At 37.7% G+C, this 15,711-nt stretch overlaps 1 protein-coding gene across 1 annotated transcript; it reads left to right on the forward strand.

Annotated features, from left to right (window-relative positions):
- The first annotated feature begins 3,182 nt into the window (after nucleotides 1–3,182).
- sh2d4a (SH2 domain containing 4A) lies at nucleotides 3,183–15,603 on the forward strand. The gene is given in 9 exon segments (XM_073873903.1): nucleotides 3,183–3,377; nucleotides 3,784–4,028; nucleotides 5,344–5,503; nucleotides 6,462–6,609; nucleotides 6,744–6,891; nucleotides 7,143–7,345; nucleotides 7,833–7,959; nucleotides 8,980–9,197; nucleotides 15,072–15,603. Coding segments are annotated over 8 exon segments (1,299 nt in total). The 5' UTR covers nucleotides 3,183–3,377; nucleotides 3,784–3,853; the 3' UTR covers nucleotides 15,192–15,603.
- Nucleotides 15,604–15,711: the final 108 nt, after the last annotated feature.

Below are 15,711 nucleotides of genomic sequence, written 5' to 3' on the forward strand. Positions count from 1 at the left end.
TAATTTTCTCAGATCAAAATGCAAATTGTGTTGTCCAATGTAGGTGCTTGATCCAACAGAGTATCAGCCTAAATCCTACTTTGTTTTTCATCAGGATCCACTTAACATTTTCGAAATATTGTTCCCCTATCTGGTACACATAGTTATGTTTGTGTGTACCAGATGTGCCCCTGAGTGATATTTTTTCTCTTTCATTTTAAATACATTTCAAAATATACCGAAAATGGCCAAAAATATATGTACTGGAATATGTTTACAAAAATGATTTTCAACAAATATATGTTTGGAAATATTTGTATATTTTGAAATATATAAAAAATGGTGACTGTGGGGGCCATTTTAGTACAGTGAACTCATTGTCATGTTCAAGAAACCAGTTTTAAATGATTCAAGCTTTGTGACATGCTGCATTATCCTGCTGGAAGTAGCCATCAGAGGATGAGTACATGGTGGTCATAAAGGGATGGACATGGTCAGAAACAATGCTTAGGTAGGTCGTGGCATTTAAATGATGCCCAATTGGCACTAAGGGGCCTAAAGTGTGCCAAGAAAACATCCCCCACACCATAACACCAACACCACCACCACCAGCCTGCACAGTGATAACAAGGCATGATGGATCCATGTTCTCATTCTGTTTACGCCCAAATTTGACTCTATCATCTGAATGTCTCAACAGAAATCGAGACTCATCAAACCCGGCAACATTTTTCCAGTCTTCAACTGTCCAATTTTGGTGAGCTTGTGCAACTTGTAGCCTCTTTTTCCTATTTGTAGTGGAGATGGGTGGTACCCGGTGGGGTCTTCTGCTGTTGTAGCCCATTCGCCTCAAGGTTGTGCGTGTTGTGGCTTCACAAATGCTTTGCTGCATACCTCGATTGTAAGTAACGTCGAGTGGTTATTTCAGTCAAAGTTGCTCTTCTATCAGCTTGAATCAGTCGGCCCATTCTCCTCTGACCTCTAGCATCAACCATACATTTGCGGACTATAATATTACTAATATTGGCTAAATCTCAGGGTTAGCTCAACATAGCACGTCAGGTAAAGTATCAAAAAACACGTTATTGTCTTTTCTATTTTTTGTAAAATAGTTTTTAACATTAATACCTAACAAACTTGTATTGCATAAAATATAAAGTGCCATTTTTACTTTTAAAGCCAAAAAATAAAACATTTGTGCTATCAAATTATGTGAACACGAAGTTGACTAGAAGTCGTCGACACAAAATCTGGCTATTTAATTTTTGAGATAGAGCTGTGTTGGAGTTATAAACAGTGTGACAACTTACCCCGCTGTCCCCTACATTTTATACTTCAATTTTATATATTTTATACAAACTTTTATATTTTTTGCCATATGGATTGTAAAATTAGAAATGTATTTGTTGCCCCTGAAATACATTTTGAAATGTATGTTAATATATAAAGGTTTAAACTAAATATATTTTCAAATTCAAAATTATATTTAATGCTTTACTCTATGCAAAATGTATTTAGAATAGAAAATGAAATATATTTTTTGCCGTATGGGATGTGATGAAAAAGTCTGTAATCACCCTTAAATGAGAATACAATGCTTTTAAAGCTCGTAACACAAGCATTGAGTTCACGGCAGTGATAACCCTTTGGTAACAATGAGTTTTCAGTGAATGACATGACAGTGTTCAGTGCACATATACAGACTCACAGGATTCATTTATTGTTTGTGATATCAGCATCAGCTGCACAGATTAGAGATCAGCAGCTTATTAACTCGTTAGACCTCAAACATTAAATCAGTCCAGTTTATAAAGCATCATTAGTTACTTTAAATGACACCCTTAATACATCCAACATCTAAGCTACATGAAGCCCCAACAAGAAGATAACATCACAGCATTGTATAAACATGGAGAAATTACAGCGTTTCATTCCGACATGAAGCAGGAAATGCCTGTGAAAATATCTAAACAAATGCTGCCAAGTCTGATAAATCAGTGTAAATTTAAAAATGTGTTCATAGAGTCAGCTGAAAGCAAAAGAAGGATAAAACGAACAGTGTACTACAATACTTTCTTTAAAAAAAGGATCAAGAAATCAAATTTAAGGAACAAATCTTTATATGACAGTAGGCTCTTTTTAAAAACTTAAAAAAACATTATCAGATGTGTATGTTGTTGCAGAGGATATGTGCTCATTTAAAGCAGTCAGCTCACAACAACCACAGACACTGAGGAAGTTTCAACACTTTTACACAGTTTTACACAAAACTCCTCTATTGATGCTTCTGATGCTTTCTGTGATCTCTACATCCATCTGAAAACATTAATCTCTCTCATCTGGAAAAAAAGTTTCTCTATCTAAATCACAAACCACTACAGAATAAATGAACTGTTAGCAATAGATGTGTCTGTACCGGCACATCAACTTTAAAACAGAAAATGATCAAATGTTTCCCAGAAATTGTCAAATGTTATTCTCCTCTCATCTAAGCTGTTGTAAGGTGATTTTACAGACAACCTCCTGAAAAAAACCCACAAGCTTAAATCTACATTTATTTAGGTGTGTAAATAAAAAATAACCTGTCTGACGGTCCCGGTCAGAGAATATGGAGCCAGTGTCCTTTATTTACTCATAATATATTTGCCCTAGCTAACTTACTCATGAAGGCTTCAATGAAGCATATAGGAGTTTACTGTGACATGTGCGCCACCTAGTGAACAACACAAGACTTTCACAAGGCATCACGTTACAGTTTCTTAAATTGTTTACACTAAAAGTGATACTGCTGTACTGCGAGTTATATGAAGAAGAATAAGAGTCATACATTTGAGGTTTGCGTGTAGAGTTACTATGCAAAAACAGTTTTTACATAAGTAAAATGAAGTGTTTGCTTTTGCATGAAATGTGTGATGTTTTGCATGTTGTGTTTGTGGAGTCGTAGTCTCAGAAACTTTGTGTTTTTAAAAAACCAGGAAGACGATAAAAATCGTTTGTTAATCAGCCCGTTTCTCTTTCCTGTTGCTTCTCTCTTCTATGCACAAGTTCAGGTAAATCATTAAACTCAATCTATTTGAAGGAAAAGTACAGTTTGTGTATGTGTGTGTTTACAGATATTCTGTCTGCGTAATGTAATGATGACACATAAAACGTGCATAAAGTGAAGTGCATTTGAACAGCACATGCCTTTATAAATCCCATAGACACGTGAAGTCTTTCAGCTGGTGTAGAGGAAGAACCGGCTGTGATGTAGGAGGGACTCATTAACCCTGAGGGTGTGTACAACATTACCACACACTTTCCTCAACATTTACTTTCCTGGAGCTCGACACGTCTCTGCCGCTGCTGTGATAAACAGACACTTTATAAACTTTCATTATCAATCCACACATCGACTGGTGAGTAACAGTTACATGTGTTTGTGTCTCTGTGTCGCTGTGTGTGTACGCGCGCGCGCGTGTTTAATTTACATTGTGACATATTACCTGTCCGTTTAAATATACTAAATAATGTATTAATAAATGTTATGGGACGTGTATGGGACACATTATCGCTAGCTTACTGTAAAAACATTATGTCAAAAGAAAGTAATTTTTGTCCAGGGCGATGTTTATTATCATGACAAAACCTTTGTGATACTCTCTGTTTAAAATGCAAGTAAATCAGGTGTTGTTTTCTATCTAATAATGTTTATATCTTGTATTGTTTTATACGTAACACTGTCATGAGCATGGTATTAAGATATGTCATTGAATTTAGTGATTGATTGACAGACGCATTTGTGATTCTTTCTTCTTCTGACAGTGATGGATTAAAGCGCAGAGACGCGCACATTCAAACATTAAGCCGCGCGGAAGTGTTTCAATCCGTAAAGATGCTTCAACAGATACTGACAGACATGTACATCGATCCAGATCTGCTCAACGAGCTGAATGAAGAGCAGAAACAGATTCTCTTCCTTAAGATGAGAGAAGAACAGATCAGAAGATGGAGAGAAAGAGAAGCGAGACTGGAGAAAGAGGAAGCGGCACGTGTAAAAGATAAAAAAGGTTTTATTAGTGTCTTTCTTCACGTTTGAATGGACATCACATGTGTAGTATATGAGCTGCTGATAAAGTTACATGCACACACAGTAAACACCTGTTCCTCTCTCTTTCTCTTATAATAGCATATCAACATCGGTCCATACTTCTCTTATTTTCTACTTTCCTCTTATTGTACTTTGACTATCGTTGAATGTAGAATTGTTCGCAATAAATGTGTTAGCATTGGTTAATCACATTAGTTACAGGGTTCCCACGGGCCTTGAAATCCTTGAAAGTTTGTGAATCTGGGGGGAATTAACTTAAGGCCCTGTGAAGTTTTTGAAAATAAACATGCGTAGATACAGGTCATTGAAAGTGCTTCAATCTATTTTATGCAAGACGTTTTATGGAAAAATCCATAATATTCCCTGTGTAGTGTAGGATAATATCATACAATTTCTAGCCTTTTAAGCACATGTGCTAAACTGTTCGCTTTAAATGCTTATTTCTTCTGTATGCGAATGTTGATTCATACCAAAATGCTTTTTTGCATAGTTGTGTTTGACACATGAAAACGTCTCAGGTTACATATGTAACTGTTGTTTCCTGAGAAGGGAACGAGACGCTGCGTCTCCCTTGCCATACTTCCTGCATCCCTGTCTTTGGCAATATTTCAGGTATACTTCCTGGCTTCCACGTCACCCTGTCTTTGTCGTTAAGCCTCACCATTGGTTGAATTTGATATACACATTCAGACGCACGTAACCCTGGAGGCGTCCCCAAAGTGTCACTGTACCTGGAAAGGGAACTATAACAATGTATCTTAAAAGGTACACAATGTAACCATGCGCTCACTTGAAATTTAATCCTTGAATTTGAGGGTATTAGACCTGGAAAGTCCACGAAAGGTCCTTGAATTTGAAGTTAACTAAGGTGTGGGAACCCTGTAGTTAACATAAACAACGAGCAATTCTGCAACAAAATCTCTTCATCTGAGTTCATGCTAATGTTTACTGGTGCGTTTTAAAACCAAAAGTTTTGTCTGTTAACATTAGTTAATGCACAATGAAGTAACATGAACAAACCCCAGAGCCATGACTAGGTCTTTTTGTTACAACTGTGAGTATATATATCACACAGGTTAACATTTAACCAACAGCCTACAGAGACAAAAAACAGGCAGGTTGACATTTTTAGTATTGCATCAAACTATTAAATAATAACTATAAATAAAAAAAATTGGACATACGAAAATCTTTATAATCTTTAATGTTTTAAAACCCTATAGTTTTTAGTAAATATAGTGCATTACATTAACATTCTGTTGTTGTGAATGTAGTTTCAGGTAAGAGTGTATCATGGATGAAGGGTCTGGATGGTGATGTATGGATTTGGGTGATGGGAGAGCATTCAGCTGATAAACCGTACGATCAGATCTGCGATGAGATTATGAGCGAGAGAGCAGCGCTGCAAGCACAGAGAGAAGCTGAACAGATCAGGTATACGAACTCCACAAACACTTTCATTACAATCCTCAGTCAATATTAGTTAAATATATTTCTCCTGCAGATCAATGACAAATCTATTGTGTGTTAATATACTGTGTGCGTGCATGCGTGCGTATGTGTTCCTGCTCATGTCACTTCCTCATACTGTGATTGATCTTTACATCAATAGCATTTTTTTATTCTGTTAAACACAAAGATATTTGGATAAATGATGTTAAGTGCAAAGTTGATGGTACTTTTTAACTTCCATAGTAGGAAAAACAAATACAGAATATTTATTTTTGGGTGAACTATCCCTTTAAGTTGAATATTTGTCTCAGCGTTTAGAGACGTTTCAGATGTTGGTTACGTCTGTAAGTATGTGAACGGTATTTTCATGATGCAATATCTGTTGTAGATAACAGCACTGAGCAAAAGGGCAAAAGACACCACGAATGAAATAAAACCCAAGAGGCTTTCTAATGCGTTCCCACAGTGCCATATTACACAATAGCTGTGTAAATAATGAGCTTCAATCTAAGACAAATATGTATTTTAAACACACAGTACAGCACACTACTGATTTATAGTTCTGACACACTTCACACTTATATTAAAAATCTAATGAGTTTGATAGACAAATATAAATTTTTGCTATGTGCTGTATGCATATCCTGACAAAACTAAAACTGTATTTATTTTAAAAGAGCGAGCGGATGAATGTAAATTCTTAAGCAAACACGAGAAGTCTAAACTCATTTGACCCCATTTAAAAAAACACACGCTTGCCTTCTTTCACATACTGTAGTTTGACGACATTGTTAAAGTAAAGGTGAAGAAATTTTGTTTTGTTAAATGAGCCGTCTGCTTCTCATGACTTCTATCTGACATTCATAGCATTCAAGTTTCTCTCTGTGTGAATCAATCTGTGATCCATTCAATAGTCCTGAAAGTGTTTGTTACTGTATAGGGCGAAGAAAGAGGCCGAGCTGGAGAAGAGGTTTTCAGGAGTCTATCTGGAGCCGGAGCAGATTGTGTTGAAGGAACGAGAAGTGGACCAAGAGAAGAAAAAACAGATTTCTGCTCTAGAACAGAAAAAAGCAGAGGAGAAAATCAAGGTAATGACATCACATCATAGTCATCAATAAAAAAAGTTTGGTTTAGTTATAAGTAATGTAAATACACTTTTTACATCGACAAATCATAAACGTTTCGATCGGCCACATTTGTGTCCGTTGTGACATTTTCTCAGAAGCAGGAGGCGGAGGAGAGACGTCGAGCTGAGGAGGAGCTTCGGCGGCTGGAGGAGGAGAGAAAACAACAGATTTACATGAGTCTGAAGGAGGTGCAGAAGAACAAACAAACCCATGATGAGGACGAGAAAGAGTGGCAGAATACATGTATTTATTTACTTCTTTAACTATGACCATACAACATTCATTACTGTAACTTGAACAACAAGTCACGTTAAATTAAATAAAAAATATACTGTATATTTTAATCAATTTTCTTTGAATTGTTAAGATAAAAATATTCTCGCTATCCTCTTGTCTGTTTATGCACGTGAGCAGTTCTCTGTCAACATTCGGTTATGTGTGTTGTTTAAATGTTAGTAAAGTTACAGTAACAATCCTGTGTTTGCGTTGTTTAGTGAAGAAGTCTAAAGCCGCAGATCTGCGCAGACGATCCCTGGCCAAACAAACCGTAGAGGATCACCGCAGACGCTCAGTGAAAGCTCTAGAAAGAGGAAGAGTAGCAGCCGTGACCAAAGCCTTCGGTGAAGTAAACACAACTGCTCCGCCTAAACCTAAACCCAGAAACAACACCAACACGCCTGTGACCACCCAACAGTGAGTTACAATTTATTATCACATCTTATTATATTACGAATCATGCTTATGTATAGCTCAGTGGTAGAGCATTGCATTAGCATAGCATAAGGTCATGGGTTCGAACTCAGTGAACTCACATAAGAGTAAAAAAAACTTTGCAATGCACTGTAAATCACTTTGAATAAAAGTGTTTGTTAAAGATTGTTATTAATTACAAATATGAAGTGATAAAATGCATGTATTTCAATACTGGATGAGTTAAATGAAAGAGATGTCACCTGTCCTGTCTATTAATAGTCAGTTTAAGTCTATGTCATGTTCATTGACTCATCACCTGTATTTACTTCAGGAATGTTGTACGGCAGTCTCTTCGGTGTTATTCTGTGCGTTCACATGGATTTCCTCATAACTCATCGACATCGTCTCTTGCATACAAAAGAACTGTGGAATGATTCACCTGTGTGTAATGGTTTAATGTTATACTGTCTGTTTGATGTGCACGACAGAAGCCAGGAATCCGAAGGTCATTGTCAGTGTCTAGTCGAGATCACATTATACGCTGGTTTCAAGAGGAGCAGTTACCCCTCAGAGCAGGCTTTCAACAGGACCACAGCAGGATCGCACCCTGGTTTCATGGTGAGAAAGATCAAAGACGGATATAAAATTTCTCACACACCCCTACAAAAATATCCCTCTTTAACTCTCAAATGAACAGCATTGCATATTAGTCAGATACTGTGCATGTGCAAACAATTGGCAGGAACAGGCTAGTCTGTACAGAGTCCCTTTCAAAGGCCCTGTCCCAAATGGCGCACTTCATGTGGACTTTCGGTCTCGTGGCCTTAAATTGCGCATGTTCGCTTAGTCGAGCCGTTTCTCAATGTCAAGGAAGGATCCTTGGAAGCCAGAATTTCGAGGATGCTATGTCATCGACATCAATCGAAGGACTCTTCCAATGTTGAGGATTCTCGGAATTTCAGCCAAGTCCTTCATTCGAGAAATATCCCATATACAGGAAACGATGCATATGTGTATCCTTTGCGCGCTGAAATCACCCACAATCCTATGCACGCAGCACTGAAAGCACACCTTTCATTGGCGCAATGACGTGCACTTGCTAGCCTGTTCCATTTGCGTGTTCTCCGAATGCTTAAGAGGAGCCTCGCCTAGACTCTGAAAAAAGAGACTTGTAAGGACTAGTTCTACCAAGGGAGTATCCTTGACATTGAGAAACGGCCTACAGGTCCATAGGGTGTCCCATCTGTCATGTTTACGCTCTGAAGTGTGCTCTTCAGCGCCCCGTTAGTCTTCAGCTATTTCCTATTTCCGTCCCAAAATACAACTCTGGTGCGCCCTCTTGGACTTGCGTCAAGGGTCCCTAAGATCGTTACATGATGTCATCAAAGTGTGGACTCTGGGGAAGTCCATAAGTCCAGAGTTTGACATTTAGGAGAGAGCTAAAGAGGATGTCATTCTTTAATGGCTGATGATTGCCTCTTTTTACTGGAAGGCGGGACTTCCTTTGCTAGAGTGGCCATATTGACCGTTGCAATAGCTGTGACGCATCTTAAGAATATTAAGTACCTTTGGTAGTGTGCAGTATGTTAGTATTGTGTTGGCTGCTGTATTGACTGAACTCTGATGTGTTTTTTGCAGGTATTATATCTCGGGATGAGGCTGAAGCGTTGTTGAATGAGGGTCAGTCTGGTCACTTCTTGGTGCGGGTTAATGAGAGAATCTTTGGTTACGTGCTTTCATATCGATCCAGTGAAGGAATCAAACATCTCCTCATTGATGCCTCAGACAACTGCTATATGCTGCTGGGAGATCAGATGAAGTTTAGTTCACTTACAGAACTGGTGGAATATCATCAGGTAACATTTCATAACTTAATGCTAGTTTTAATAGATTTTATTATAAGCAGCTTTTTGAACAGGATATTTTCTTTAGGGAGATAGCAAACCTTGACTAATAATTACCACTGGAAAAACTGTACGGTCAACTTGAATAACTTAAAGGGACAGTAAGTAGGATTTTCCGCCATCTAGTGGTGAAATTGTAATTTGCATTCAAACGAATAGTGCTCTCTAGCGCCTCGCTTTTCCAAATGCGTGTTGCAACTACGGTAGCCGTTATGCTCACTGATCTCCTTGTCCGTTTCAGCTGGTTCACGTGTTTTTAAGTAATAAAATACTTTTAAAAAACTACACATTGTCCTTTAAGGCACCTCATCCAATCAATAATGATCAGTGGCATCAGAGTCTTACGACAGTCAGTTATGCTGTGTCTGAAACCGCATACTTCCATAGTAAGCAGGTAGTATTTCCAAATTCATTGTATTCCAAAAACAGTAGGCAAAAAGTATGCGGGTGACTTACTACTCCACCAATATTGCGAAGTGCTCATTCAATGGACACTTTAGTATCCTTGGAGCCCCTGGGAGAGGAAACACCCAACAAAGAACAATAAGTAGAGGTGTTGTTTTATACAAAAATGTCCAACGATACATTCATAAAACAGCTGTCCCTTGTGGTTAAATTGCGCTTGTTTAACGTCATTATTAAGTTAACGACTAACTGTTATGACGTAGTATGTCACGTGATATATCAACATGGCAGTTGTAGTACATCCGGATTCATTCACGCTATCCATATTCATACTTTTTAGTACCTACCGTTTTAACCGTCGATGAGTAGGTCCTTATCTAATTCAGCAGTGGCGGCCCGTTACTTCTTTTTAGAGGGCGCACAATGTGAAGTGTGTCACAACATGTATTTATCCCTTCATGTGTGTGGCTCGTCATTTCAAAATATGGGTTTATGATAAAAGAGATGCTCATGTTTGCCAGATACTGGCTTAATCTCATGTGCAATCAGATTTTAGAGTTAAGTTAGTGTCTTGCGAGTATTTCGTGAACATGAGCATCTCTTTATCTTTTATTTTATGCAGTGTATACCGTGCCTTCATTATTTGACCTAGTCAAGTAATCTTGGTGTCTAACGCAATGATTTCTGGGTCTATGAATCCATTTGACTTGTCTAAATTGCACTGACATGATTACCTACTTGATTTTGTGAGATTACTGTAAGGCTTTATCTTTGTTTGTGGTAAACCAGAGATGTAACGATTTAGCCTGTCATGTTACTCCAACTCAGAACGTGTTTTTGGACATATACCCTTTTTTTGCTAAAACACAGACTTGACATTCAATGTAAAAGATGTTTTTGAGTATAAAAGTGGCATTATACTTAAACTAACACATTTTCAGCAATTAAGAAGATGGTGGAAGAGAATACTGACATTTAATATATTGCTTGCCTCATTGAAATGTTGTTGGCAGCACAGTGTATACCATTTTGCTTAAAAAAATGAATCCTTGACTACTTAAACCACACACTCCCCACTCAGATTTGGGGATGGAAACTGGTGGACAACCGGTTCCTGAGTTATGACCAGTATGCCGCTTTTTTCACTGCATAGTACCCCACGGGTCGAGTCGGGTCAGCTCACTTTTCCACTGGGTACAGTATTTAGTACAGAATACTTTTTTTTAGCACCACCTTGGTTAAGGTTTGAAGGGAGCTGAGCTGATGCTAAAACGTGACATGAAAACACTGTAGATCACTGATTGGTCTAAGAGAATCTTCACTACCAGCGTCATCGCTGATTAGCTTTAACCTGGCGCGTGCGCGGTCTCGAGCAAACCCTTTTGTCATCTGTGCTTTGTTGTAAGTTCCCAAACTACCTTTTAGCGGTAAAAACATGTCCACAGACTGAGAATCAGGAACACCATAACAGTGTTTTCCAGACTAACACGCGCACATCTGCATGTATATATGGCATTTTTGCAACTTAAATGGGGCTCAGCGGAGCACGTCGACTGACGCCACAGGTGTTTGTACAGAAACTCTCATGTGAGACAGAGGTAGTGATAAACGCGATGTGCAAACATCTCTTTGATTTTGTGGCGGACTGACAAATAAATAAATCTATGGAAAACATTACTTTCCAACAATGCTCCCTCTTTTGCTCACTCCCACTTTTTGTATGATGTCACAGCATTAGGCAGTTCAAATATAATGACACGCCTATAATCCCTCCCACTCTGAAGTGTTACTTAACTCAATAGGAAAGCTAGCTGTGCTGACACGACCCTACTATGTAATGGAAAAGTGTCAGACTGCTGCCCCAGAAAGCCTCCTGTAGATGATCTACTATAATTGCACAACTGTCTGCCGAACACAACAGTGTAGTTGGAGGGCATGTGGACTACCATACATGTCTGCTTGTGGACCATGTCATGTTGGTATTTGTGAAAATCACTATAATCAACCTCTACAGGGTTTCCAGCAGAAAATTTGTTAGTTAAGGTGGTAGGGTTGGGTGGGGGGCTGGTCCGGGGGCGTGGCAATCAAAGGGCGGGGCGTATGCGTTAATATGAAAATTAAAATATTTTTATTTAAAACCCTCAAATAAAACTTAATTTTGAATAATCTATGACAGAAAATGAACACATACTAGAGTAATAATGAATTAAATGTTTTACCTCTTATGGGAATAGCTGCATGATGAAGTGAAACTAAAGGGTTAATAAACACAAACTAAAGCAGATGTTGCAGAACGTCTGGTGAACAATGATAGATAGCGCAAAAATTGTAAAAACAGATTATTTCCCACTATTAATTACATTATCTTAAAGGAGTGTAACTACTGTAGCATGTAAATAATGCACATAAATATAATGTGAGCAAGAGCGCTCAACAATTATATCTAATCAACAGGCACGTGAAACCTAGCTAGCCGGTTGCTCAAACAACAAAATCACCAGCTAACTTACGGTACTTTAAATTGGCAAGAACTATAGACTTATACAATAACAGGCTTAAATAAACCTAAAACATAATTCCACTTACAGTTCTCACGGACCTGGTTTTATCAACTGGCTATCCTCCAGACATGACGGACCACGTCTTTATCTCATTTCGGGCATGTGGCGCGCGTGCACGTTTGCGGTGTGAAGCGCGTCCGCACTATTCTCCGAGATGTTTTATCAACTGGCTAGTTATCCTCCAGACAGTGACGGTCTGGACCATAGATATGTATAATAAAGGCTAGATGTGTTACGGCGGAGTCTCTAGCGTCATCACCTGGCGGCCATCTTGCCGCGGGCGGCGCGCTTACTCGTGGCGTTGTGTTTTAGTGGTGCAGGTACTTACCATAAGTTGCTCAATTTTCTACCAAATTTCAAACGGTTTGGTTTCTTACAAACGTTATTAACGTGGCTATAATTTAATTATTATAATTAAATAAAAAATGCTTCAACATGTTTCATGAAAAAAAAATTTTTAGTATAAGTATGCAGTGTCATAGGTACATCTTTGACATTTATAACAAATCAAACCGTTTAAAAATCGGTAAAAGATTAAGCAAGGTATGGTCATTTAAAAGTACCTGCACTATTAAAATTCAATGCTACAAGTGAGGGAACTGCCTGTGGTAAAGATGGCCGCCAAATGCAGACGTTCCACTCAATTGGCCAGCAGCGCGGGCGAGACATCTAGCCTTCATACATATCTATGGTCTGTACCACGTCTTTCTCACTTCAGCCGTGTGGCGCGTGTGCCCGATCGCGGTGTGAAGAGCGTCACCGCTATTCTCCGAGATGCACTTGACGGCCTTTTTTGCAACGAATTTGTTTTTTTGTTTTGTTTTGTTAACAACCTAGTTAACCCTTAGGCGTGCCGCCCGAACTGAAAAGTGCTGGAAAACCGCAGGGGAAGTGCAGGGGAAACCGTGCTCTATTAGAGGTAAAGTGTGATGACTAATTGTAAATCTAGTGAAGGTCAAGGTGCACAAAAGTATACAAAATAAACCAGAATAAGAGGAAACAACTGAAGAAAATAGAAAGATATGTTTAAATAGTAAAAGTATTGAAAAAAAAAAACTCACATTATAAAAAATGTTTAAAAAAGACAAATGGGGTTAAAAAAGGGGTTAGCGGTACTGAGCCTTCATGTGGCAGCCCTGTTTTGACTAATTTTATAGTCCCACACAGTTTTAATGTATTTATTCTTTATGGGAATCAAAAGAATGGTTATGAACTACAGAAACCACCAACACTAGGCAAAATTCCTTAAAGGGAAATTGTTTTTCGCATAAATATGCTTGTAACCAATTTCTTTAATACTTGTAATCACTCATCTATCATGCATATATGCTAATAGAATATTACATGGTCAAAACATGTATGGTCATTTTAAAGTCGCAATGAAATTTAAATGAAAAACTATATATATATATAATTTTATATTGTGGTATTATTAACAAATTACTTACAAATTATCTGTGACCTTTATTATTTTAAAAAAAATTGTGTTTGCTCATAATCTTTAATCAAAAATGCAAATCTCCTCCCCTCCTAAAAACGCGATTAGCAATTAGCAACACGACCCAAGTTCAAATGATCCAATCATATCTCGATGGACACATTCAAATTCAGCCCTTCTTCATTTCAGAAGCCGTGTCATTCGGATATACGTAACCATGAGGAAAATAAGGCAATCACTACTTCCGTTTCATGGGGACTTTAAGGACCTGACAACTGTTTTTTTTTTTTAAATGAGCACTTTAAAGGTTTGGCATATCAGGATGTTGATTATTATTGCACAAATGTGTCTTACGCTGGCAACATTAAAATGCCACTCTAAAATGTGCAGTGTTAAGTTTGGTCAGTCAGTGTAAATACAACATTATATTTAAATTGTACTGTTTGTTCAGTGACTATTGAACAAATATTAACTTTTATAAAGCGGTTTGTACAAAGTGAAGAGTTCAAAGAATTCTGCTTCTGAAGGTTTCAGAGAAGTGTAGATATAATAATCTTTAAGTTCACACAATGTTTATTTTATTTAGAGAAAAAAATGAAAAAATATAAATTGTATAATAAAGTAAATAAAAACAAAAATGCAAATTTTAGTGCAAACTGGTGCTGCTGCCTGGTCTGACATTTTTACACTGCTAAGTTTGTCCCATCAAGTGCTTACAATGCTGACAAAAAGGTAGTTAAAATTCTATTATGTAAAATAATTATTCCAAATTTGTTGGCATGCTTGGCAACGTAACAGCAAATTCAAATGGAAAGATGGATGTATGCACTTTATTCTGTGGCCCGCAGATTTTTATATATATATATTTAGTTAAAATCATCTGAAAAATAAATGCAACACTCTGTACTTTTGTCTCATATTTACCTTTTAATGTTTAGATATTTCTTGACTCCACAGCAGAGAGAGAGTGAGGTTGGGGGCTAAGACTGTCAAATAGGTTTGTGGGAGTGGGGGATCAAGGAAAAAGTTGGGAACCACTGCAGTAGACCATTTTTAGGGTATTTTAAGAACACTAATTTCAACATACCACTGTTTGAGACATACAATTTTTTTAAGGCGTATACTTTTTAGAATGTGTTTACACTTGTTCGGTCTTAGGTGGGGTGCATGATTTTTGAAAAACATTTTGGAATAGAGGGTCGGTCCGAGTACCGAAACACTCTTGTAGCCAATCAGCAGTACGGGGCGTGTCTACTAACAACATCGTTGCCTGGGTTGCGTATGTGTGGGGTGGGTCTATCAAATGAAGGTCCAGTTTCTATTGGGGTAGGGGCGTGTTTGTTTAGGTGATTTCAAATGTCAACATTGGCTTTCAGAGATCATGCACCCTTCTTTAATTTCATATTGTTTGTTTGTCATTAGGTGGAGCCGCTGCCCCCGTTTGGTGTGGAATATCTACTGCATGCATGTGGACAGAGACCCGGTGCTGCAGACTACACAGATTTATTCTCATCACTCACGCACAAACAAACGTCTGCCTAACACTGTAAACACATCTACTGTACTGTACTGCACTGTGACATTGATCAAATGATCAATACAGTCTCATTACACAACCTTTGTTCATGTGTGCAATATTGTCCACGATTCTGTTTACAGGTGTTAGCAGCTTATTTACAATAGTATTCAATGTTTATGATCATTTATATTTATTCATAAACATATTTGTGTTATATCAGTTTGAAAGCTCAAAGTAAACATGATGCTTGTTCATTTTGTTAAACTAATCTAGCAGTTGACTATAAACAGACTTCATGTTCATGAAGCTTTAGTCAGATGTTTGACACAAAGTACAAGATGTTCATCTTTTTAACCACATCACACATTTTCTAATGATGTGGTTTTGCTACTCTGACACTTTATAATAAAGTTTGGTTGTGATATGAACAATGAACCACTACTGTTTATTTTACCTGAGAGGCAAACCTAACACTGTACTTCTTGTAAACTCCACAAATGTTAAATATTTAACAATTACGTAATATATGTGCTGTATACTTTA

The sequence above is a fragment of the Misgurnus anguillicaudatus genome, chromosome 12 (genome assembly GCF_027580225.2).
Source record: "Misgurnus anguillicaudatus chromosome 12, ASM2758022v2, whole genome shotgun sequence".
NCBI lineage: Eukaryota > Metazoa > Chordata > Actinopteri > Cypriniformes > Cobitidae > Misgurnus > Misgurnus anguillicaudatus.